Genomic DNA, 26,573 nt, shown 5'->3' with positions numbered 1-26,573 from the left:
CGCGGCTGTGGCAGTGGCTGTGGCAGTGGCTGTGGCTGTGGCAGTGGCTGTGGCAGTGGCTGTGGCAGTGACAGTGATAGTGGCAGTGGGACGGCGGCGGGATGTTCAGCTGGCTGGGGAAGCAGGGCGGCGGGCGGGAGCGCGGCGGCGGCACCGACGTGGTGCAGACGGTGACCGGCGGGCTGCGGGACCTGTACCTCCGCAAGCTGCTGCCGCTGGAGGAGCACTACCGCTTCCATGAGTTCCACTCGCCCGCCCTGGAGGAGGCCGACTTCGAGAACAAGCCCATGGTGCTGCTGGTGGGGCAGTATAGCACCGGCAAGACCACCTTCATCCGGTAGGTGACCCGCGGTGTGCGGGCCCCGCCCGGGGAGCTCGGTGATCCCCGCTGCCCTCCCGGCGGGGCGGTGCTGCCTGCGGGAAATCCCTGCCGGGCTGCGGCCGAGGCCGGGCAGCGCCCTGCCGGTGACAGGGCTGGAGCCTGCCCGCTCTCCTGCCGAGGATGGTGCCGCTCCCGAGCCTGTTACAGGCTCTGTAGCTCGCCGCTTGCTTCCTGTTCAAGAATATTATCTCTGTTTCATGTTCTGCAGAGAAAGTGTAACCCCGCTGTCTACTTCCTCTTAGTTCTTTTATTCTCTAAGTTCTTTCAGGGGAAAACCAGGGGCTTCATGCTGAAACGGTATGACTGCGCTGGCCGTGAGGGATCACTTAACCTTATCTCCTCCCCTTTCTTTCCCAGAAGTAGCTTAATGCACGGATCGGATGTGATCATGGAAGAGTAACGTGGCAAGAGTTTTGGGCAAAAAACACGTGGTATCTGGAAATCTTCCCTTCCATGTGCCTTTTTTTTGATCAATTGCGTTGAAGAAGCAGTGTCACTACTAAGGCAGCTTAGCAGTGTTGTTCCTGTTGTAGTATTTTCTGTCTTTCCTGTATTCCTTATTTCTAAGTTTCTTAGTAACTAATTTTAAGGAAGCTGAAGCACAATACTATGAATCTATAAATATTTTGCATATGTTTGAGTTTCTCTATCACATGCCCCTTAAAAAGCAGTCTGAGGTTTTGCACAGCTCTGCAAAAGACACTGAGGGGTCGCTTGGTTCACATTTTGACCTGCTTATATCTGAAGTTCATTATACTCCTTCTGTAAAATTTACAAATGCTTATCTTTCAGTTCCAAAGATTACAGGCAGCCTTTCCAGAACACTCTTTTCCTCTTGCAGTGCAAAATACCTACCTCCCCTTTCCACTGAAGATCGATGTTTACCTTTAATCACCTGAGAGCTTTTCAGATGTTTACAGAACTAATCATGTGTCTTTTCAGGTTTCACAGCTAGCTAATTGAAAGCTTGAAATTGAACATGGTTTCTTAATAATCAACCGATTATTGCTGAATTCCCCAAACACATAAAAAGAGGTGTTTCTCAGAGGAATATTTTTAAAATAAAAATAAGGCTGTAATTCAAAGAAAAGAAACTTAATTTCAAGATCTCCGCAGACAGTCACAAGGTGGTGTGGGAAGGAGGGGTTGTTGGTTTCAATTTTTCCAACATTTCTCTAGGTATACTCATTCATTTTCTTTTTTAAAATTATAGTTGCCTTGTTAGTCTGTATATATTTCCAGATAAGTGTTTTTACTTGATAAGTTTTTTTACCTCTGCAGAATGGTCACAAAAAAATTTTTTACCTCTGCAGAATGGTCACAAATATGTGTATACCTGCCTGTCAGCAGAACAGTTGTTCTGTTATTTGCAATTCATAGAAAACTCTGTCTCTCCCCTCCTGAGACAGTTTGCCTTAGTTGAGAACACAGGTTCTTGATTTATGGGCATTCGTCTTTTCTGTCCTTTCTAGCTGCCCATATTTGACTGAAGTGCAAGTCAGTATTGTGCTTAGAAACATTAATATTCCTTGCAGTGCCTTAGGTGTACTTTTACTACTGTTGCTCTGTGAGTAACTTGTTATCACTGTAACAAAACTGAGCAAAAGCATTGTCTGATTGTAACACACAGTCTGAATGAGAAAAGACCTATACTTTATTACAGCTCTTGCCAGCTTTTTTTTTTTTTTTGCATTTGTCAGTGCCAGATGAAGATGCTCAGACAATTTTGACAGAGATGAAGTTTTCAAAGATGATTTCTTATGTGTTTTATTAAAATACCTGACTTGATACAAGAGGTGGCTTCTACTATGATGTGCCCTTATTTTTACTCTCTTACCCCTTTTTGCTGTGCTGATTTTAGGTAACTTGCAGAGCAGTTTAATCTTGTGCAAGGTATTGGAAAAGACAGGCATTGACTGTAGAGTCCAAATCTGTAGCAGAATAACTTTTATTGCTTCTGAAGGATCTCACTGTGATCAATATTCATTACCTCAGTGTTATCTATAGCATAGATAATAATTGGCTGAATCAGCATTAAAAGTGCTCCATTGAATATGGGCAGCAACTTAGGCAATAGTGTCACAGCGACTGTTACTCAAAATCCAATTTAGGGGAGAAAAGAAGGGAAAAAAAAAAAAGAGGAGTTCTTGTATGCTGTGTGCAAGACTTAGAAGAATACACGGGAAAATGTTATAGTGTCCAGGTCAGTCAGAAATAAATTTCCCATCTGGTAGGCTGAATTTCACATGGAAAAATGTTATACCCTCTCAAGATTGTTATACTCCTATATTTATTGTAGGTTTCCTTAGAATGAAATAGCGCTATAGGGGATGTATTCCTCCAAACCTTTTAATAAGAAAACATAATTTAAAATCTTAAATAAATAATTAAAAACTGCTTAAGATAATTAAGACTGCTTTCTGTTCACATTTCTTGACTTCCTAGTCAGGAGGGCATATCAGGTCTACCTAAGTGTTTACTATTGGGTTTATGTGTGAAAATAACAATTCTGTTTAGCTGTCAAATATTCATTTGGGATTTACTTTGATTGAGACGTTATCGTGAGAACTTCACATTTTCATACCTCTGACACATCCATATCCACCCAGTTCCTTCCACTAAGTCTTTATGGAAAACACCGATGTACCAGTGACTAAATGTCCCTGGGGATTAAGATATGCAAACAAACACTTCCAGGTTTCTAACAGCTCTTCTGTTTTTTCACTCAGTGCTGTTTATCCGCTTTAGCACTTGGAACAATGCAGTGAAACCAGTCAGTTTTTCTGTCTAAGGTGTAGTGTGGTGATAGCTTTATTCACATATTTGACAATTCTGACAATTCAAACAAATACATCTAAATATTAATGCCTGTCCAACTGTGTTTAATGAAGTAGGAGTATGATGAAAGACAGTTATTATCTCATGTGTGAGCTGCTTGACATTACAATTACAGCTTCTGTAATTGTCTCAATTTTTCATGCCTGTTTTAGGAAAAAGAGTGGGGAAAGGAGGGACAGGAGAGGAGAATTGTACTGTATGAAAAAGAGATAGGAGGTAGTCAATGCAAATAGGCAGTTTCTTTCATTCTGTTTTAAAAGTGTAGGAGACTGATTTTTTTTTTAAAGAAAACATGAGACAAAGCAGAAGTAAATTCCTCAGATTGCCAGGCTGTGCTTTTACTTTGCTTGCAGGTATTACTCAGAGGTTAAAAATTGTAAACTTCCTGCTATTTAACTCAGCCAGGACTGACTTTTGTGAAAGCACTCTTTTGTATGTATAATATCTGGAGTCTGCAAATAGTGTGCAATCACTTGTGCAGCTGCATCTGTTTCTTCGGGGGTGAAGTGGGAGGAGGGTCCCTCTTAATTTCTTTGGGTGAAAGCTATAGCTCCTTCACTAGCTCTGCATGAAAACTTTGAGTTATTTAGAGCAGAATTCTTACTCTAAAACAAACATCTGCAAGCTTTGCTGTGTTAAAAAAAAATAAATAAGAAGTGGAATACTTGGTGCAGTATGTAGTATGGAGGTGGGCAGCCTAAAAAGGAGCCATGAGTTTATCTCCCAGTGCATCACAGGGTATCCCTGTTCAGTGCTGCTCTGTCCAGCTCACTTGCTTTTGTGCATTAGTGTGGCCTAGCTAATGCATTTAGACTTCAGATGCTAATGAGTGTCTTCCACTGTGAGTAATCTTTTCTATCTCTGGAACTTTGTCAATTAGTTTTCCATAGTCTGGCTATACATCTTGCAGAGGAACATAGATGAATGTTTATTGGCAAAGCTGAAGGGTTATAGCCCAGGTAAAAACAAAGAGAGAAGAATCAACAGGATGTCTGTTGTTTGATCTAGACTGTCTTTGGGACATTGGCTATTTTTAAGCATTCTTCCTGTGAATCTTTTTGAACTCCTTCTCTGCTGAAAATTCCTGAGAAGAGCATGTAGTTGCAGTTGCTGAAAATCCAGGTATTTTCCTGTGCTAATGTAGCATTTGGTACAGAAACATTGGCAGCTTTTCAATTTACAGAAGACTGCTCTTACCTTTTGTGTGAGTAAGTAAAATTGGTTTTCCTTGCTGAGATGTGTGATAGCAGTGTGTTGTGGCTTAGCCCACCTCACAACTCCAGCTTGCAACCAGGCACCACACAGCCACTCACACCCTGTGCAGCCAGGTGGAGGAGAGAATCAGAATGCTGAAAGTGAGAAAACTTGAGATAAAGGCAGTTTAGTAGCTACAGTAAAAGCATCATAGGCAAGGCAAAGCAAGGAATTCATTCACTACTTTCCATGGGCAGGCAGGTATTCAGGTATTCCCAGGGAAGCAGTGCTCTCTCATACATAACAGTGACATGGGAAGAGAAAATGCTATCATTCCAAGTGTCTCCTTCTTCCTTCTTCCCCTAGCTTTACGTGCTAAGCATGAAGCCAAATGGTACAGGACATCCCTTGGGTCAGTTGGGATCAGCTGTCCCAGCTGTGTCCCCTCCTAACTCTGTTCATGGGTGGGGTGAGCAAAAAAGCCCGAGATTCTGTGTAAGTGCTGTTCAGCGGTAATGAGGACATCCCTGTATTGTCAACGCTTTTCAGCACAGATCCAAAACACAGCCACATAGTAGTTATTGTCCCATCACACTTGAGCACAGCCAGTGCTCAAGAAGAGGTTTATTTTAGTCTGTACTAATTCTTGATGTGCAGTTGTGAGCCAATCTTAATGGAAAATACCTGTGCTGCAGAGTGATTCCTGTGTCTGTTAAATAGTTGTACCAGGCAGAGCATTATGACTGTTGGGTGGGGCTTGGTATTTGAAAGGAGGTCTTGCCTTCCTGGATTCTTATCACTGTGAAAGACTGTTTTTTAAAACTGCCTTTATGACATTAACTTGGGAGTATCATTGCATTTCAGTAGCACTTTATTCTGGTTCCATAAACAGCTAATCTGAATTTGCACAATTGACTTCAGAGCAGCAAAAAGAGATGCTGGAAATCATGAAAGGTACTCCATAGCTCTAAACATGCAGCAAATTCATGAGCAGGCCATGAAATTACTATTTTATGCATCTAAAAGACCATCACTGAATTTCCATAATCATGCCATAATTTGTGAGTTTACAACAGATGGCAATTATCCTGTTACTCAGGAGGTGTCTGCTCCTGCATTCAAATCCCACCGTGTAGTTCTCCTTGACCTGGATGTGGAACTTCACTCCTGTGTATTTGATTCAATGTATGTATATTGAATATACATTATATTCAACAATATATAAACAATATATTCTTTACTGCTGCTCTTGGAGCACCTTGTGTATGTTGTCTGCCAGCTTGCGAGTTGCTGCCTCTGTCAGCAGAAGCCTGGGAATGGCAGTTTTTATCAAGAGAAGAGCTTATTTACAAGCCTCTTAGAGACCCTTACTCTTTTAAAAGGAGGACAATGAGGAGAAGCAACGTTAGAAATAGAACATTTTATCATGGCAATTTTAAAACCTTATTTTAGAAGGCAGAAATATAATTGATCTTTTAAAATCAAAGCTGTGGATAACTCCAATCAGGAAAATCTTGGTGGCTCTTGTGAGTTTGCCTTGGTGTCCTGTTTTAGAGAACTCTGGTCTGCAGTGATATTCTGTGAAGAGGTGGGAACACACTTTGGTGTTTCAGATGTTCTGCTGTTTGCCACAACACTTGAAAATCCTGGATTTCCATGAGGGTTTCACCTGGTGAGGAATTAAAGTTTTGTCTTCATTTAATTTAGATAATTTCATGATCTATTTGTACAGTGAGGGATCTGCATGTTACAAACCTGTGTGGGCAGGGAAGTTTGGGTGTTGTTTCATTTGCTTTTGGAGAGCGGTCAGTTTTATTTCCCTGTTACAGTGCATTAGGTACAGCTTATTCTAGAGATAAAACAGATTGATGTTGGCATGTTCTGGCATGATTGTTCTTATGTTCCTCTTTCCTCACAAATTTTAGCACTGGCATTTTTTTAATTTATTTTTTTGGAAGCAGAAAGCTACAGGAAATCTCATGTAAATAACTGTTTCATGCTCCCTGATCGTAAGTTGAACTAATGGGAGCCAGATTGCTAAGGCTAGTGGAAAACAGTCTTTGAAATTTGTAACATATATTTCGTTCCTTAAATTCAGCTTCTGTGCACTGATCTATAAAGTTTGTGAATGTTACTTTATTTGAAGACAGAGATTGTTCAGCAAATATAGATGCTAGGTAAAATGTTTTTGCAGCAGAAGCAGTCAGCAAGTCCTCTCAAATCAGTATTGATTTCGGAAATTATAGCAGAATAGGCGCAGTACTGTTGGGTTAAGTCCAGAATAAACTTTTATTAAAAGAGCAGTTTTCATATAAATGCACTGAAACATAACTAGTACTGTCATTGTTGGCAGGACCACTGCCTGTGCCTGAAGAAGAATCCTCATGTAAATCCAGTTTTAATTCTGTAAATAGCTGAATTTATTAAAATTGTGTTGGTTTTTTTTTTTAAGAACTGCAGGGTGACATTGAAAACACTTTGTTTTAGTCTTGAGCACCAAGATGATGCTGTTGTGACTGAGGCCAATAACAATCATGCTTTAAAGTTAAGCAGTGTTGTCTGTGTCTCTGTGAAGGCTGGCAGTTCTCATCGAACGTGTGCTAGAGAGAGGCTTGCTCGAAGGACTTGGAGCTGTTTTTGCTTTGCTCTTGCAGGCCATGAAGGGATGCAGGCAGGCTTTTTATGTAAATAAATGCCCTGGTTCCATTAAGTTTTAATACTTAAGTACACAATTCATTTCAGACCTTGCTGTCTGGAAAGTCAAAGCCCTCGGAGTATGTGCCGTGTCTTCTCTCAGTGGACTATGCAAAGGGAGGTGCAAGATGGTTTCTGGTGTTTTAGCAATACCTGACTCAATGCTTTTTGGAAGTACTTTATTGTTGGGCCTAAATTTCTGAAGATCTGTCTTAAGTAACAATGAATTTTTGATGTGCAAGTCAAAAGAAAAAAAAATTTCTTACTCCCAAACACACAAAATTCTACTGCCTCATGACAGTTCTCTTTGCCTCTGATAGGATAAGTTAAAGTCAGTGAGATCATACTGAGTTAATTAAAGGGTTAGATCTGTCAGCCAACTGAATCTGCTCACGTGCAGCTTCAAACCATTCCCTTTTTGTACCAGCAGCACTGCTGTAGGCTTGGAATCACTCAGAAAAGCAGCCATGTGTTGTAGTGTAACCTACAGCGCTCAAATCTTTGGTAGAAGCATCCACTTAAATGGTTGAGGTGCTGCATTTGAGGGAATGCTTTCCACATTGTCTTTGTAAAGGGGTTTACTTTATCCTTTTACCTAGATGTTGTGAAAAACTAATTCAGTTCCCTCCCTCCTTCCCAAGTTAACAGAAATAATGAAATGCAGGTAAATGTAATCTTATTCTTAGAGAATAGGTATATCCTTGGGAAATTTCAACAAATGGTAGGGATTTGCTTTTGCCATGGATCCCTATTGTGTATAAATACATTTATGTGTTCTCCACCTCCAGATACCTGCTCGAGCAAGACTTTCCAGGCATGCGGATTGGGCCAGAGCCTACCACCGATTCCTTTATTGCTGTAATGTATGGAGAAACAGAAGGAAATGTTCCTGGAAATGCCCTAGTTGTTGATCCTAAGAAGCCATTCCGGAAACTCGGCCGCTTTGGAAATGCTTTCCTGAACAGGTGAGACCATCTTGCTTTCTGTCTTCTGATGATTACATTTAAATTTTGGCATGTTCTGTTTTGAACAGCATGGAATAAATATTCAGATACAAGCAGGAGTGGCAGCAATTCAGGTGAATTAAATAAAAAAAAGGCAGTACTAGGTAGGGTGGCATTATGATAGAGATACTGAGTTATCTGAATAGAAAATAGTTGTTAAAACCAGTTCACAGAAAACTGTAGAAATGATCCACTGTGTGACTTGCTTGTGAGGCATGATGCCAGGTGGAACTTGGGATAAGTTTATGCAAAAATTCTACTCATTAAAACTGATAAGTTAGTACTTAAGTTAGTACCATTAAAAAAAAAAAAAGGAAACAAATGTTTTCCTTTTGGTGCTGTCTTGTTCATTTCCACTGATTTCACTGGATGTCTTGGTATAGTTTTTTAAAGTTGTGAATTGTTGGGAAATGTAAAAAGACCTACAAGAATGGAGAAGATTCAAATGTGCCCCATGATAAAATAAAAATTCAAGCTGTTAAGTGTTTAATATCAACTACCTGGGTGTTCAGGTACTTCCCATAGACTGGGGAGATAGTGTTAGCTTCTGCTGTGTATTTGTAGAAAGGGCAGTGTTGCCCAGGGGCTGTGAGTATTTTGATAGTAAACTTAAGTAGCATGCTAAATATTTCCAGTTGAAAGTTAGTTACTAATAACTCCATTCTTATTGTCTGAGCAATCGCCTTGTTTTCTTCCTGTATTTGATGGTAGCTTGACATGGAGGCCTCACTTTGCAAGCCAATTAATCTAAATTGGTTCTTTTTAACAATAAACTTTCCTGTTTGGCTGATAAATACTGGCATGCGTGTTAAAAGTTCATCATGTACAGTTTTATCTCTTGCTGTGCTTATTCAAAGAAAGTTTATAGCTGCTTACAGTTGGCTTGGTTATCATTTTGCAGAGATAAGAATATGCACTGTGGGAAGCTGTAGTCAGGTCCCATTTTAAATAACAATTTTGAGGTGATTGGCTGCATTCTGTCTTCCAGATCACTCTTCTGTTTTTCCCTTTCCGCACCATGGTGCTCTCTCTACAAAAAATTAATATACTTACAAATTATATAAATTGTATTTTGCATAATTTTCAAATATTTGCACAGAACATTTAATAGTGATATGTGTTTGTTTGGGTGAGTGGCACTGTAATTTTTGGCCTAAATCATCTAACTAGTTGTGTCAGGTTCTGACTGTTATGCAGGCAGGATTATTTGCTAGCTAGAAAGATGTACTTTCAAAGCAACTGACTAAATTATTCCATTTCTTTTGGTCACTGTGATATTGTTGTATTGAGGTGCTGTGGGCACCGTTATCTTCCCCAACACTCACTTTTACTCGTTAGTTATTCAGCAGAAATCTAGGTGCTTATCTTTCCCTAGCATTTTTCAAAGCTTACCCACTCCTTTCTCTTTATGACTTCAGCTAGATAAAATTGTCTTAGGCTTCAGTATTTTTAATTTCCTACCAGGTTACCTGTAGTCATAGTACATATTTTACTTTGCCTTCTCTCATTTTCCATGCTGACAGTTCTTTTTATCTCATACTGCATTTTTCACTCCTGCCTTAAAAGACTTTTGTCTACTTCCTCCCATCCCATCCCGCTCCCCATTTTATTTTTTAAATGCTTTCCCAATCCTAGTGTTTTGTTTTATGGAGGAACTTAAGGCTGTGAACACTTAGACTGTGAAGTTGAGTGCCCTTTTCATCCAAGTGTAACAATCAAAATGACAGGAAACAGGGACTGAGGTAATGGAAAAAATGAAACAAACAAGAACATGGTATCACAATCAAGGCTTGTACTTAGTAATTAGCTGCAGTAATTTATTGATGTTACCTTGCTTTTGTCTTTTTCCATGACCCCTTCTAATTTCCCCCTGTATCTCACTGCTTGTGGGAGGTGTTCTTCTATTGATCTCTTACTTACCCGTATACTTTTAAGAAAAGCTGGGGAGGAAATGGAAGGAGGACAGGACCTAGTGTGCCCTTGGATGCTGGTGAGGGAAGAATACTGCATTATACCAGAAAAGCATGTAAATAAATGTGTGCTGCTGAGAAAAAATGTATAGTCCTGGTCTGTTTTGATGTGTCATAAGAAATTACAGTCATCTCATTCATACAACTGTTTTTGCAGCCCTTTTTTAAGTCTGTCATTCAGGTAGATAGTAGGTAGTTTTGCTTTTTATGATGCAGCACTTACATGACCTGCATGAAGTGGTATGTTAAGAAATAAGTCTTAGTGTTGAAAAGAGATATTCAAATACCACTATCATTACTGTTTTAAGTTGTCTAAAATATTAGTTTGAGGCAAGATTTTTAACCCATCTTTCATCTTTATCTTATGGACATGTTCTAAAAGCTAACAAGCAGTTAATTCTGAGTTCATGCTCCTATTTCGTATGTGTTTTCCATGTACTTTCCTCCTCCCATTGCCACTAATGACTGCTGCAAAGATGGCAGTGTCTGCGTTTCTGAGGCCTGTAATTCTCCATTTTCTCACATAGTCTTTCCCAGTTTGGGTGGTGCCTGACTCAAGACACTGCTGTATTGTTCAGCTGGCATAACAGTGCCTTTCTTCCCATGAGACAGGTCTAGAAACATCTTGCTGATACTGAGCAAGCACTGGACTTTCTAAGGTTGGATGAGAGTGATAAGAAAAGGTATACAAGAAAATTCAGTCTTCACACTTCCAAATTTATGAAAGCTACTTCATGCTATACTAGTGATGTATGTATTTTTGTAATGGCTCACATGATTAATTGTATTTTCTTTGTCACTTGTGCACATCCATTACGTTTCCACGTAATGTGTTTGCTTTCACATAGCACTGCCTTTAGGTTTTGGCAAGTTCAAATAATGTAATTTTCTCAGATAGTACCTCACTGCTCTTTCGAAAATATTTCTTAAGCTAGTAGAAAACTTTCAAGAGGAAGAGTTTTCTTTAGATACGAGGTATTTTCTATACCTGGTATAGAAAATATATTCTATATATATATAGAATATATATGTAATATAGAAAATATATTCTATACCCACTGAAACAAACAATACATTTTACGTGATGTTTCCATACCCTCAGTTTCTAGCAGGCTCAGATGGCTGCTGTTTCCTTATGCCCCTTTGGGTTTCAGGGAGAGGCGCAGGTGGTGCTGCCATTTCTGTTCCATCTAGGAAGGCACGCTGTGTGCTTTTGTTAAAGGCTCATTGCTACAGGGTCTCTTGCAGGTGCAAGGTGAAGTGAGGTGTTAGGACTTCTTTTCTTCCCAATTTCCTTTGAATAATTTATATTGTATAAAATACCATCTAGACTTTGATATAGTTTACGTTTTGTGATATTTGACTGGCTGAACTGTTCCTGACTCAGATCATCCAAGGCCTTAAAGGTCTCATTTGATCTTGGCACAGCTACGGTTTCCTGTCTGTGATACCCTGGTTTTTGAGGCAGTGTGAAGCCCTGGGTTGAGGCAGGGCAGCCCCATCTTGGAGCCTGAGGCTGCAGCTTAACCCTGTGTGGGGCAGCCTCGCAGGAGGAAGGTGGGTTACTCCATGTGCTCCTTAGTATCTTCAGCTGCTCCCTGATAAGAAGATTAAACTCTTATGCAAATCTCTTTAATGCAGGTTATGATGAAGGGCAGTGAAGTTCTTCAGTCATTAGCTATCCCAGAAGCATGATTGTAGCTTGCATGTAACACACCAAGTGTTCTGCACGGCTCTCAGAGTCCTCGTGAATTATTTATTTTTCCCTAATACCACTATTGAATTTGCCTCCTGTTGCAGAGGCAGGAGGTTATTGTTTAGAGCGTACTGTGTGTAACTTGAACTCTTGCTTCTGGCAGTGGGATAGTTTTTTGGCTGGGTTTGTGGGAGAAACACTGGTGTTTTTCACTGATGCCCCAGCTGAGGAGAGTGGTGGGTTAGGGAGTAGGGATCCCTCAAACACCGCTAAATCAGGTGAGAGGGAGATGTGGCAGGGACTGGGACATAAACATATTGTCAGTATGGCTTTCTGCTTGCTCCCCCTTTCAGTCATTCAGTTTGGACATTAGCTGGAGTATGTGAAGAATTTTCTCTTGTGTGTACTAATTTTGTTCCTAGCAAAATGGTGGTTTTTTGAAGTCTTTTTAATGTTGCATTTAAAGCCCAAGTTGTCAGCTCTTGCAAAATTTGAAGTCTTATCAGCACTTATCTATATATCTATCACTGTCAGTCAGTACAGTTCTACAAGGTTTCCATGTGTTTTCTTTTTTGAGAAGCTCCCTTCATAATTTTTCTTTAACATGTATGATTGCAAAACACAGAGGATTGCCAGGATTCAGAAACTTTTTTGGATCTCACTTGAGTCTTTCTAAAATCAGATATATAATGGGGAGCTCTCAAGGGACAATCTGCATATGAGCTAGAGCTATTGTTAATGGGTTTTTTCCCTCCTTTCCTGCAGGTTCATGTGTTCTCAGCTACCAAACGAGGTCCTGAAGAGCATCAGTATCATTGACAGCCCTGGCATCCTCTCTGGAGAGAAGCAGCGCATCAGCAGAGGTGAGTTGCAGAGGTTTATAGTAACCAAGCTCACTACATTTTTTCTGCTCTACTGGACAAACCAGCATCCTAATCTTTGGGGAGCCTGTTTTAGTGGTCTGTCCCATGCTTTTGTACTGCAAGCCCTGTACAACCTATATTGTAAGGCTGGATGACACTTCGGAATTTTTTCTCTTGGAAGCTGGTGGGGGTTGGTATTTCTGTCATCCTGCTGCTAGGGCTGCAAATGGCTACAGTTGCATGGTCTGTTGACTAATTAGTGCTCTGTCACTCCTGAGAAAAAGCTGTATTTTCACCATTTTAATTTCTTTCCATGAAGTAATAATGACTCATATATACTACTGAAGTTCATGAATGAAGAAATGTTTCATAACAGCTCTAGGTGGGTGATGTCTGAAAAATTCAGGGGTGGGGCTATAAATAAGGTGGGTTTATTGTGGACACAGTTGCTGGAGTTGCTTTTTCAGGTTGCTCAGCCATGCCATAAAATAATACAGTCAAAAGAGGAAGTCAAATGGTAGAAGGAGAAAGAGCAAATGAGAATATTTTTAATAATATGAAAATTCTGCAGAGAACTGAGCACTGTTTATCAAGCTGTTTTAAACATTAGCCTGTCTTGAGAAATTATTTAAACAGAACAGTATAATGTAAACAACTTTCTTCCTTGCATTCCTCAGATGCATTTAAGTGCATGTCACTTTTCTGTGGAGTTGTAAATGGTAGTGATGCAGGGTGTGGCTTATGCTGCCCTCTGTTTTCAGACTTTTGCTTAAGAAATGGAAACTTGTGTTTCATGTCTCTGTCAGAGGAAATAAACAATTCTTGAACATGTCACGCCTGGGATTTTTTGAGGAAAATAAATTTTTTGAGGAAATCCTGATACAAGCACAGAATATATGATGGCTATGCAACAATAGTCTTGTCTTTATAATAAACTGACAGAATAAGGGACTCATTTCTTAGGACTATAATCTTAATTATGTGTACCTAGTAAACTGGTCTACCAGATGCTTCTGGATTCTTTGTCCAGTGATGTTTTGTCCTCTTTATTACTCATAGTTGTGTGGTTGTACCAAATATGAGGTTTTGGGAGTTGGCTTTAGAGCACTGTTCTCTTAGTGTCCCAGGCTTTGAGGGCAGGTTAAATAAAGGTTTCATATGCTTAGCCATCAGCATACAAGAAATCATCTACAAGCACCCAGGCATTTATTACATGCTCATATTCCACACTACCATGATTAGAAATTACAACACTCAGCCTTGGCTGAAACACTGCACTGTCAGATACATTTCCTGTAAATGGCTTTTGGGCTGCTAATGCAGTTTGCACATAGGTGGTTTTGTGGAGCACAAACTTGACTTCTCCTGTGATGCTGCACACAGCAAGCTCTGTCTGACCTACTTCCTGAAGGAGTCAGTCTGACTTAAACATATTTATGCTGTAAGTCTAATTTAGCACGTTTTGAAGTTTGAGTTGCTTTGATGATGTTCTAAATTATTGTGTGCAAATAAGTAAGATTGTACAAGATGCTTTCTTGTTTCTGAATGTGTCTCAGTCAGAGAGGGTTCTGCTTTCTAGAACTTCAGCTTGTGTCTAACATTTGTAAGCTGCAGCTTTTCTTATTAAAAATGTTTGATGGAAGAATCAGCATTGCAGGGCCTCAGAGTAAGACCTTGTCTCTTTGCTGTTGTTGTTTTTTCCCCATCTTGCTAGCTACTACTTAACTATTTACCTATGAGTGAATTGACAGGTATGACTAGGAGTAAGGAAGCCTTCTGAAACCAAGAGAGGACTCAAATATTAGCTTTCATTTTAACATGCATGAAAACTTTAAAGAGACTATGTAAAATTAGAGGGCATGCACAATTTCCCAGCATGCTCTATTTTTAACTCTGGAAAGTATCCAGGCCACAGATGAGGGAGCTGATTTCTTGAAGGGTCAAAAATATACACAGAGGGCAGCGTTCAAAGATGTCTCAAGACACACCTTTCCCGCTCCTGTTGTCAGCAGGAAGATGTGCCAGAAGCTTCCTGCCTCTCAGTTCAGGGGCAGTGTAAGTGTCTGGAGGAGAATGTGCAGATGTGTGCCAGCATTGTCCCCTAGTCACACAATGTCCAGCCCTGTCCTGCTTCTGTGGCATCCCTGGTGATGTTCACGTCCTTGCAGACAGAAATGTCTGTGTGGTCTGCAAGATTTGGAAGGAAAAACGAGTGGCAGGATGTAGGGAGGAGCCCCTTTTAGGAAGGGAGAGCGTGTTTCATTCATGATTGGGTGGTATGAAGGCAAGTGTTTCAAAAAGTATGGGTAAAGAGTTCAGGGGAAAATGGATATTGTTTTTTTTTTTTAAAAAAAGCAAAAAGCTCCCAGTACAATCTTTGCTGTTCCTTACTCATACTAGATGAGTCACATCCATGCCAAACCCAAAGCTGTATCACCAGTGGTGACTCTATGGATTAGATGTGTCACTTCTGAATAAGGAGTTCTTGAATAGTTGTTTGTGTGGATTAGGTACCAGCTGAACCCGTAAAAGCAATTAGACAGCTGCTATGAATAGGCTTTCCTTTAGAACGTGATAAAGCTTGTTTCAGGTGATCAGAAAGGTCACTGCTCATGTTCTGTAACCTGCCGTGTCCTCAAAGCCATCAGCAATGCAGTCATGTCACTTGAAAATTGTAGTTTGTTAGTCTGCCGTGGCAAAAATAACAGTAAATGCTGCAAGGTACAGAGAGCTGAGTTTGAAAATAATTTTAAGATCCAAGTACTTCTGGTTGCTGACTTGCACTGGAATGCTTGCAATTGCAAAAATGGTTGCACATTTTCCTTGATAATTCAGATAAGCAGTGCTACTGAGGTGACCAATATTGGCAGTGATGAGGAGAGATTGTGATCAGAGCCCCACAGTCCTGTTCAGTTTGGGTGCTGAGCTGGAACCAGACTCCTGGAAAGAGGCAAATGTGGGTGTGAGACAGAAAAAAATGGCAGTGATAAAAAACAAAAGGCAGTAATAGTGAGACTGGTCCAAGGAAATGCAGGATACAGTTGTCCTGACCTGCCTGTCCACAGATACTGACCTCTTGAGTAATAAATCTCCTTTTTGCCCCCAGGTAGAGGCTGTTATCTTCTTGTTCTCTATCCCCAGCCCTGCCTTCTCCAAGACTCACTTTTCTGAATGGTAAGACTGTAATGGTGTGTTCTTCTTTCAGGTTATGACTTCTGCCAAGTTCTCCAGTGGTTTGCTGAGAGGGTTGACCGAATCATCCTCCTTTTTGATGCCCATAAGCTGGATATATCTGATGAGTTTTCAGAGGCCATTAAGGCATTCCGGGGCCAGGATGACAAGATTCGAGTGGTGCTTAATAAGGCTGACCAAGTGGACACGCAGCAGCTGATGAGGGTCTACGGTGCTCTGATGTGGTCCCTGGGAAAGGTGATCGACACGCCAGAGGTCCTGCGGGTCTACATCGGCTCCTTCTGGGCCCATCCTCTCCGAAACACAGACAATCGAAGACTCTTTGAAGCCGAGGCACAGGATCTTTTCAGGGATATCCAGAGTCTCCCGCAGAAGGCTGCTGTGAGGAAACTCAATGATCTCATTAAAAGGGCAAGGCTTGCAAAGGTAACAAAAGAGAACAAAACTGAATGAGCAGTCTCTGCTGCTCTCAGCATGTCCTTTCTTAACCTTCCCAATTTTTCTCTTGCTATAAGCTTATTTTTAGCACAGTTTTTAATCTTGGATTGGATTATCACTTTTTCAAGGAAAAGGTAGTCACTTGGGGAGAAAGCTATTTGGAGCAGAGAGGAACTCCCAATTTCCCATGCAGTTACCAATGCATTTTCCTTGGAACACATTTTAGTGTGAACTTCTAATCAAAAATAAGAGGACTTGCAATTCCATTGGTATATGAATACTTGTTTGGGGGTGTGTACCACATCCTGTCTTGGCTTATTTAACTTCCTGAATATGAAGACAGACTTGTGGGGTTTTTTTTGGTGGGGTTATTTTTTGGGGCTGCAGGGGGGCTGTTTGTTTGGGGATTTTTTTGTGGCCTGAGCTTTATGGCACCCCGAAAATTCCATTTAAAATCACAATGATGTTGTGTTAAAAGTTGCTCTGATCCCAGAGCAAACTCAGATCCAGTCTGTTTTGTAAATGTTGGCAGCATTTTTTTTTCATTTGTTACAATAATTTTGGCATTGAAGGAGTGTCAGTTGAGTAATTTTTAGATATTCCTATGAAATGTAAAATAAAAATGGATTAAGGTAAATACAGAGCGCAGTGCTCGTAGGGATATGTTAGACAGTCACGGAAGGGGAATAAACTGTTTATCTGCAGGAAAGCAGCAATGTAATCCAGTGTCATTTTTCTGCCTTCCAAACTGCTCTCGAAGTACTGAGAGTCAAAAATTGCTTTTTACAGCATTGAATTTGGGGTTTATTTTACCCTATTTCTGTGCTACCCTCTTCTTAATGTTTTCTAAAGCATTTACAGTAACTAGAAACAAAAGCAAACTTTTAACATGCTGTCAAATTTGGGCATTAGGCTTTTTTTTTTTTTTTCCCCCTAAGTCCTGTGACTCACTATCCCATTTTGAAGATGGGGACTGTTCTTATCTACAAGAAACACATGTGCTTACTGGCAGACCTTAGGCCACTTTAGAGTACATGTGAAACTGTTAGTGCTTATGAATTATAAACATATTCTTCTGGGTTTGATAGAAATATTATTTTAAACATAAGATCCATGAAATTACTTACAATTATTTATAAATGCTCTAAAAAATACCCTTACTGAATCCATTCTGTAGTTCTGGAGAAATATTCGTATCTATACTCTTGGAAAATTTCATGGGTTTATGCTTCTTTATGCTGGAGTTTTTTCTCCACTAAAGAAATGTAAATTTATTTGCCATTAAAATGCATAACTCTTTTTGGATATAAGGAAGCATTGTTGTGTGAAAGCTGCGAACTTAAGATGTGCATATAAAAAGCGCCTACATCACTTTTCTTTTAAAAGCAAAGATTTATTTTCTTTTTCCTCCTTAACAAGTAGGGAAATGAAAGGGCAAGCAATTGCCATGTGCAGATTGTGCAAGGTTTGTGTAGAATGCTATAATGCACATTCTGTCATGGTTTGGTAGGTATTAAGTATTATATAACACCAAAGCAATCATTTGTTTTACTGATGCTTTTTTATGGTAGTTTGTCTTCCTTCAGTTTTCAAAATTTCACCTGTTTACTGCTCAACAGTCTGATAGACATTCCTGATTTTTAACTCTTTTTTTTTTCCTGTGTGTGTGAAAATTGTAAGTAACTTCTGTTTTGTGGACAGCTACATTATTTTTAAGTGAACAAGAACCTGAGATCTGTAAAGACGTGCTGTTGTGGGAAGACATTTGTTTGCCATGGTCCTGGCCAGGTCAGAGCTTAGGAGGGCAGTTTGATAACATCAAGTTGTGGTAGCCACACATTACTTCTAAGAGAAGGCTCTGCCCTGGTGCCTTCCCTCTTGTGTGCAAAATGAGCATCAATGTCCACACAATGAGCTGGATAGGTGAACTCACCTCAGAACCACTGTTTCTGTTCTGGAACGGATCATTTGCTCTGTGGCCAAACAGATCCTTTTGGTGGGGAAAGGTGGTGGAAGAGTGGCAAGGGGGAGGAGATGAATGGTTCAGAATAAAGGCATAAGGAAGGTGGGAAGGATAGGAAATTTGATGGCAATGCAAACGTCAATGTGTTTAAAGGCATCCTAAATTAATGTCTTTCCTTATAAGCTGGAAAGGCTCTACTTCTCTCCCTAGGGCTTCACAAGGCAGCCCCACGGCACAGTGCTGCTATTGGAACTGGCTCCTCTGTCATCTGCATAGGCAGCTGCATAAATACAGACTATAGGTACTCACTTTTCTGTGAGTAAATAGGTAGGAATGCAATATCACTTCAAATAGACACCCTGGCACTTAGCATACATGGGTTACTGGAGGAGTTATCCCATTGATTCCCACAATGGCAGATGAGTTACAAATCACAGAGGTTGAGCAGTATGGCTGGAGCTCTGTGTATAGTGTCAGGACATGGGTTCTGGGGTCTTGCTTTTTCTCTTGCTGCTGGTACTCACAGAATGCTGTACCAGGCTTCTCCTTAAAACAGCAAGCGTGCATCTGTATTTCTTTGAAATGTGTTTCCTTTCTCTCTGCTCCTCAAAGGAATGCTGAAAGCAGCAAAAGCTAATAATAACTAACTGATAGCTAACTGTTCATGTAAACACGAAGTTCCAGAAACAGTAGTTGATAATATCTTTCCTTAGGGAAACATATTTCTGTTTTCTTTTTATGACCAAGGTGAGGAACACTACCGTTAAGTGTCGGTAAACAGTAGTTCTGATTTCAGTTTTGCTTCTTTTTAGGTTCATGCTTATATCATCAGCTATCTGAAAAAAGAGATGCCCTCTGTATTTGGGAAGGAGAACAAGAAGAAGGAACTAATCAACAAGTTGCCAGAGATCTACATCCAGCTGCAAAGGGAATACCATATCTCAGCAGGGGACTTCCCTGAAGTCAAGAAAATGCAGGTAAGATGGTACATTACCACTCCGCTGGAATAACTCTTAACTTTGTAACAGGATTGCCAGATTGGAAAAGGTAGAACAGAGCACCTCAGCATTACAGTTTAGAGTCTTTGGCAGTAGAGCAGTTGAGGTGACAGTCATTTGACTGATAAGACATTAGAGTGACTTGGAAGTGGTACAGACCAAAAGAGTGGTAACCTGCTTAGAGTGCATTCACTGATACAGGACTACATAAAGAATATGAAAATAAGGAATAAGGAATCTGACCTTCTGTCCTTTTAGTCAGTACTTGGTGTCTCCTGGCAGAAAGTACTAAAGGCTTTGTGCAAATAAATTGGCAGTGAACACTCAGAGATTAAGGGAAGGGCCTCTTGTTTTGAATCCTAAATGTGGTTATATTTATCATTTTGGGAATGGTATCAAGTATTTGTGTAGGTGAAGATATCCTTAGTCATAAATTCACTTTTACTCTACTTTGTTCCTGTTTTTCTGGTACTGTTTCCCAATGAATAATAAAGGCAATGTGTTACTTTAAAAGTCCAGCTTAAAACCTTTTGTTTCTGAAAATAGTCTTTTGCTTTTTTCCTGTCTCGTTAAGATTGTATTCTGTGAAGGAGAGAGAAGTTCTTGGTTTATAACCACAACTAATTTTTAAATACATTTTGTCTCTTCCTCTTTTGGACTTCCTGCAGTCTTTCAACCAATTTTCTGTCACTTTCTGTTTATTCCTGGTCTCTGATTTGAGATAAGTTGTTTAGAAAATATCCTTGGGAAAAACAACTAATGCTGTGTTATCAGTGATTTCAAGCATCAGCTGGCAATTTTTGTATCTCAGATCCTACGCTTCTTAAATGGACTTTGAATTAGAGGATAATTGAGCTTGAAAGCTGAAGAACAAGGTATTGGGAGCCTGCAGTTTGCTCTGACTATGAACTAGCCATGAGTGTGATAGAGGATGTTTACCAGACGTGTCATTCTGACAATATATGTGGTACTTGCACAGCTAATCATCAGGAGTGATGATTGCCTGATTATCTGTAGGAAGGCACAAGTTTCTTTCATAAGCTAAGGTATTTAACCTGGGAATCAACTATTGGCATGAGATAGCAAATCACAGATGAAGCACAAGATGTATTTTAGCCAAGTTTTCACAGGCAGGATTGTTGGAAGGGTTTCATGAGTTAGGTTTTGAAAGGGGATTTTGTGGCAAAGGTTGACTCTTTCTTCCCTTGCTGCTTTTGTTTGTGATGCAGAATGTAAGATCTGAATATTGAAACAAAATTTGAATGAAACTTGCAAACTTACTGTATCTGTCAGATAAGCCTCAGCAGCAGATGGCAGCAAGGAGGGATCAGTCACTTCTGTAATGAGGAGCAAAATTGTGTGAAAACGAAATTGTGCCAAAACCGGTAGCAAGTTGACCTTTGCTTCCTGAGAAGCACTTATTGCACTACATAAATTTACTCTGATCAGGTGCTGTAAATCAGGTGATTGTGTATAAATGTCACCTGAACAGAGTTGTTGGTTGGCTGTTTTTACTCAGTGCTCCAGGTTTCTTTGGTTCATGTCATGATCATTTTAATATGTAATGGAGCAGCTCCTTGAGGTGATAGATGGGATTAGTTAAAGTAATTTAACATCATTTTACAGAAGGTGGGAGGTGGTGGTGGTGATGTTTGGGTTTTTTTAACCTTTTCCACTGTAACTTTCTCTTCTTGGCAAGCATTTTATATGTAGAAAAAATGTAATACTTGCCTAAAGCATCTTTAATTTTCCAACACTGTGGTGTAAAACATGCTTGCGCTTGTGTTGGAATAGTATATATTACCTAGGTGAACATCTCATTGGTGCTAGGAGGATGAAAACTCCACAAATTCTGCAGGGACCATCTGACTTAGTGAGTTCTGGCAGCACCGCTATAAAACATTGCTGCTGTTAACTCAGTTTTTCTTCATTGGTAGAGGACACTTCTGCCTGACCTAACCACAACCAAGAAGTCTAATCTAGAAAATCAGATCAGTCCTGCAAACATTTGATTTTATTTTTAACTTTAAACACTTGCAAAAGTGCTAGCAGGACTGAGGATTTACTTGCATGCTTTCTTTTATGTTTGGAAAATAATCACCAAATGGAAAGTTGCTGGGTAACATTCATCAACTGCTGTGGTTTTATCCACTGCACTTTGAAAATTTTATTGTAACTGTAATTTAATAGACAAACTCATACACTGTTGCAAAATTGTCTTAGTGTGTTTGATGAAATATATTTGTTGTACGGTACATATGTGTCACTTTTGTTTCTCCTTCAAGAGGAGTTTCAGCTATAGAAAAAGCTTCAAAAGACATTTCAATTTAATTAATACTTGATTACTTTAATAATTTGACACTGGTTCTGTAAACTTTTCAATGTATTGGAATAGTTTTTAACTACTGTCACTGTGTCATTCACAGGAGCAGTTGGAGAATTGTGACTTCACTAAATTTCATTCTTTGAAACCAAAGCTAATTGAAGCTGTGGATAACATGCTGGCCAACAAAATTGCCTCCCTGATGAACCTAATCAGACAGGAAGAGAACAACATGCCCACAGAGATGGTACACGGTGGAGCATTTGATGGCACCATGGCAGGACCTTTTGGCCATGGATATGGGGAAGGTGCTAAGGAAGGAGCTGATGAAGAGGAGTGGGTTGTTGCCAAAGATAAACCTGCTTACGATGAGATTTTCTACACTCTGTCACCAATCAATGGCAAAATATCTGGGATTAGTGCAAAGAAGGAGATGGTGACTTCTAAACTACCCAACAGCGTCTTGGGCAAGATCTGGAAACTTGCAGACTGTGATGGCGATGGGATGTTGGATGATGAAGAGTTTGCATTAGCAAAACATCTCATCAAGATTAAACTGGATGGATATGAACTGCCTGGCACGCTACCTTCCCACCTGGTGCCACCATCTCACAGGAAACCTTTCCAGACAGCAGAATGAACAATACAAGGAGAAGAATGAGGATTTTGAAAATCCCACAGGAAAGGTGTGGAAAACACCAAAATTTGAAGTTAAGCTTAGATCCTTTAACCTCACAGCACATTTCATGCAAGCTACTGAAGTTACAAGCATGGCAGCAGGGAAACATTTGTATCACTGTCCCTTCTGACCTTCACTCAGACATGCTTATCACAAGTGCCTTATAATAGCTCTGTCATAAGGTGAAAATGATGTTGTACTCCTGTGTCCACATCTCACTGCCTTTACAACCATAAAACAGAAAATGTCATGTATAAAAGTTGCTGACCTTCACCAAACCTAAATACTGATCAACCTTAAGTGTCTCCAAACTATCCTAAATAGCACACTGAAGCTCAAAATGTTAAATTCACCTGCCTATGCAAGGTATATTTAAATGCTAGAAATGTACTTAAGCCATTCAGTGAATGTCAGCATCTCTATATAATCAAAGAAAAGGCTGATATAAAAGGAATTTCTTTTTTTCCTTTTATTATTTAATTAGATTTAGAAAAAAGTAGAAGAGTGATGAGGAGAGTCTTGTATATGCTCAGAATTTGGGCAAGCTTTAAAAGTTTTAAAACTTTTGATTCTACCTAGAACTGCAAAACACTAAAATTACTTTTTTGATCTGTCATTGTGTCTTATCTGAAGAGCAGCTTCTTCAGTTTTACACAGCACTATGCATTCAGTGTTATCATTAGAAGACCTGAGATCTGCTTTGTTCCTTGGATTTATAATTTCCTTTGCGGTTTAAGCTTAGCTTCTCTGCAGACAATGAATTTCTGAATGGTTCAAAGTGACAGCGGAATGGTTTCTTAAGCTAAAAAAGAACCCCATGTTTGCATTGAAATTAAGCTGCACTTTCTATTCAGAAAAAGTGTATTGCTCAAAGTCAGCCTTTTCAAAGCACGTTAGATTGTCTCAGGATATTTTCCTTGGTATTTAATTTCTATTTACAGCTAATTATACAGTTATGTCTGTGTATTTTTTAATATATATTTAAGAGAAGCTTTTAATTCTTTTGCCAACATGTGGTCGACAACCACAAAAGAGAGATTCAATTCCTATGGCAGCAGATTTCAAGGATGGGGAGGCTAACAGGAACTGTTACATTGATTGTAATAAATGATAGACTCATTCCCTCAAATATTACTCCTTTATTGAAAACAATCCATTAAAGGAATGGATGCTTAATAAACATTTATTTTCCAGCAACACACAATCAAAATTGAACATACTGTCTACTTACAACTGATGTTTATCAGTACCTTAAAAGAAGGCAAGTCTTTGGCCCTGTGAACTTGTGTCTTCCAGGGAGGGCCAGTTCTTTCCTAAAATCAAATTTGGCAGTCAGTTCTGGTCTGTGTGTATGAGCAGGAATTGATTTGTATTCCATTTGTCATAGGAAAGACCCTACACATCAAAGGTACTGTGGTTTTGAGCACTTTTTTTGTTAAGTCTCAGTAAGTGGCAGCAGTAATGCCTTCTGAGACAGAGCAAGCCAAAAAGTGCTTTAACATCCTTGTAATAGGGGTGGGGAGGGAAATAGTTCGGGTATTGTCTCCCAGTTAAGGTTTCAGTCACACTTCCGTGTTCAGTTTTGTGGGTTATCCAAGAAAAGCCTCAGCTTCTTTTTTTCAAATCATATATTTGTAGGTTGTCAGGTTTAATACTTCACATCTTTCTGGACCTCTCATCTTTCCACATCTGTTCTATTCTGAGGTGCAATTTCCATGAACTTTGTCAGGGCTCTTCCATAGGACAACAATGATGCTATTTTAAGTAATGGCAGAACATCACCTTTACCTTGCCAGGTTTCTGGGCCTGTATCAAGGATGTCCTGACATAGTTAAATTGTTCTAAGGACTTCATTTTTTTATTTTTTTTTTTTAATTCTTAGGTGGTTTTCCTGTCATTCAAGCATACCAGCTTTATTTCTGTTAGACCTAAATTAGGAGCCAAATTAACCTTAGTGCATCTCTGTGCACTTCAGTAGAGCTGTGAAACTTGATGCTGCGCCTACCTGTGTGACTGTACATCTGCAGAGTAACTATTTTCTATGGAATTAATTTTTGATTGAACAAAAATTAGTCTATGGAGATTGCAAGTGTTAAGAAAAAGAAAAAGGCTGCAGAATTAGTACTGTGTGTTTGTTTGTGGGTAGTGTCTGCAGTCAATACCACTTTATACACTACTGACCAGCTTAGTACTAGAGACTAGCTTAATCAGGAAAGCCACCAGGAGAAAGAATGCAAGCTCCTGTATTGTGACTACTGTAGTATAGGATCTAGGAAGGATCTGTAGTGAGAGGATCTAGGAAGCTGCTGATCTTCTGACTCTGCCTTACCTCGCTTTGCAGGAGCACAGGGCTGCAGGGGTGGACTCCTGCCAGAGTTCCCACCACATGTAGCTTCCAGGGGTGATGCTCCAGACACATTGGAGCCATGTGATCCCATGCCATTAGAAATATCGTCCTTCAGCGAGAAGAGCAGGATAGTTTCAGTGGCTTTATTTGGTTTTTCTAGTTTTGTTGAGAGCACAGCCTTTTCCTCAGTCTCTGTGACAATATGCTAACTTGGTCTTAAGGCAGACAAATTGAAATACATCATGGTGATAAGTTAAAATATTTTGCTTAGATGGGGTTGTAGTATTTTGCTTTGTGTTCCTGTAGAATTTGAAGGATGAATGCATGAAGCATGTATAGAAGTAGAGGTGGATTTTCTCTGGCTGTCTGGAGAAATAGAAGTGTTTTGTGGTCAGATCCACAGCTACATAAACGTATTTATTTCTAGGTATGTGTTACAGTGAACTAGCATCACTCTTAGATGATAGGAATAAAGTACATTTCATGTGAACTTTAAACAGAAATTTCTTTCACAACTAAACTGATGGAGTAGGTTGCTGCTGTTCAGGAGAGTGGATGCTGTTCAGGAGAGGGGATGAAGAAAGGATGAGGATGTTGGATTGATCAGACATTTTATCCCTAGGATTAAAATAACATTTTCTGTAAGATCATTCAAAGCTATCTGTAATTCATCCTGTAGAATCTGTGCCCACTGTCTTAAACTAAAGTACTGTCTTAAAGACTCTCTTAAACTAAAGTAGAAACTGATGCTTTTATCTTTTCTCCAACTATTCTACGACCCAGTTTTAATTTGTGACCCTAGTTCTATTCCTTCAGAAATTAGGAGTTTTTGTTGTAGATTGCAAAAGAAAATGTGGGGTTATGGTTCATAACCACAATACAGGACATTGAGAGACTTAAAAGCTGTGACAGCTTGAAACTGGAGAGTTTAAAAAGATTTTTAAGTCAGGGTGAGGTCCCAGTTGTTAATTGGGTGTGGTGTGGATTTGTGTGGAACATGTTCTCAAAGCAGCAGGTATGTGGTCCCTGGCTTTCAACATTGTTTATTGCCAGCACTTGAAATGCACCCTCTTTTTTCTTTCTGTCACTTCCTTCCCTTCACAATGTGCACTCATTTTGGTGGCTCTTTAAATTGTTGGATCTCAAGCAGAGTTTGAGGTGTGTGGTTTGATGGATATGTGTAACTTAGCACTGAGAAAATGATCATGAACTTAATTTTCCATTTCACATGCTCACCTTTTCTAATATTTTTGTTAAACACTGTTTTCACTTAAAAGGCACTCTGATTTTTGAGGAAAGGTTTGATCTGTTCAGTGTGCTTCAGTTTGTCCAGCTAGGCAAACAAAGTTGTAAGTTCATTATTGTTGCACTTTCATTACACAGTAAATTCTTTGCAGATACTGTAATATATTTTAATATGCTTTGTAATCATTTTTAGAAAGCAGTGTTTAAAATTGCTGATTTAATAAACTAATATTGAACTACCTGAGATTTTGGGTTGTGTGCTTCTTTCTAGAAGATAATCTTTCAGTACCTGGAATTTTATAATCCTGCTACTTAAGGGTCATAGGCAGAGGAGCTATTTGGCAAGCTGCTGATTTCCCTACCTCAGTTTATGTGTCCATAATAGGTTCTGGCTATTTCTTTTCTGTGCCCTTGAACTGGTGGCTGAAACTACTGTTTGTGCCAAGGCATGATTCCAGAATTAAATTTATCTGTAAAGAATTTAAAAAACTCCCACAAACCTCCAGCACCTTTCTGTATTTAGCATGTTATAGCAGAATGTAATTTTGAAGCTTCCTAATGTCTAAATGTGGAGGTTTTGTAAAGTCCAAGTGTGGAACATAAATGTAAAACTTCCTGTGTGCAGATTGAAGGTTTGAAACTTGATCTGAGAGGTGGTGCTTTTAACTTCAGTGGAGGCACTAACCTTGAAAAATAAGCATAGATTGAATAGCAGTGTAGCAAAAAGCACTTTGATGTGTTTGTCCC

At 39.6% G+C, this 26,573-nt stretch overlaps 1 protein-coding gene across 2 annotated transcripts; it reads left to right on the top strand.

Annotated features, from left to right (window-relative positions):
* The first annotated feature begins 13 nt into the window (after positions 1 to 13).
* EHD4 (EH domain containing 4) lies at positions 14 to 26,070 on the top strand. 2 transcript variants are annotated; one of them, XM_005522493.3, is made up of 6 exons: positions 14 to 337; positions 7,897 to 8,073; positions 12,544 to 12,641; positions 15,847 to 16,259; positions 19,047 to 19,211; positions 21,659 to 26,070. In XM_005522493.3, exons 1-6 carry the CDS (start codon positions 102 to 104, stop codon positions 22,193 to 22,195), a joined length of 1,626 nt encoding a protein of 541 aa, XP_005522550.1. In that variant the 5' UTR covers positions 14 to 101; the 3' UTR covers positions 22,196 to 26,070. The 2 variants fall into 2 exon arrangements, with proteins under 2 accessions (XP_005522550.1, XP_014107562.1); XM_014252087.2 differs by lacking the exon at positions 14 to 337 and adding an exon at positions 6,015 to 6,086.
* Positions 26,071 to 26,573: the final 503 nt, after the last annotated feature.

This window comes from Pseudopodoces humilis, chromosome 7 (genome assembly GCF_049639895.1).
Source record: "Pseudopodoces humilis isolate 2021_Gansu_Grassland_sample_001 chromosome 7, ASM4963989v1, whole genome shotgun sequence".
Taxonomy (NCBI): domain Eukaryota; kingdom Metazoa; phylum Chordata; class Aves; order Passeriformes; family Paridae; genus Pseudopodoces; species Pseudopodoces humilis.
The sequence above is the reverse complement of the archived record's forward strand: the minus strand, read 5'-3'. Positions and strand labels throughout refer to the sequence as shown.

Excerpts from the sequence above, each read along its gene's own strand:
- EHD4 (XM_005522493.3), top strand. The coding sequence starts at position 102 with ATGTTCAGCTGGCTGGGGAAGCAGGGCGGCGGGCGGGAGCGCGGCGGC. Across the intron at positions 16,260-19,046 it reads AAAGGGCAAGGCTTGCAAAG|GTTCATGCTTATATCATCAG; the intron begins GTAACAAAAGAG and ends GCTTCTTTTTAG. Across the intron at positions 19,212-21,658 it reads CTGAAGTCAAGAAAATGCAG|GAGCAGTTGGAGAATTGTGA; the intron begins GTAAGATGGTAC and ends TGTCATTCACAG.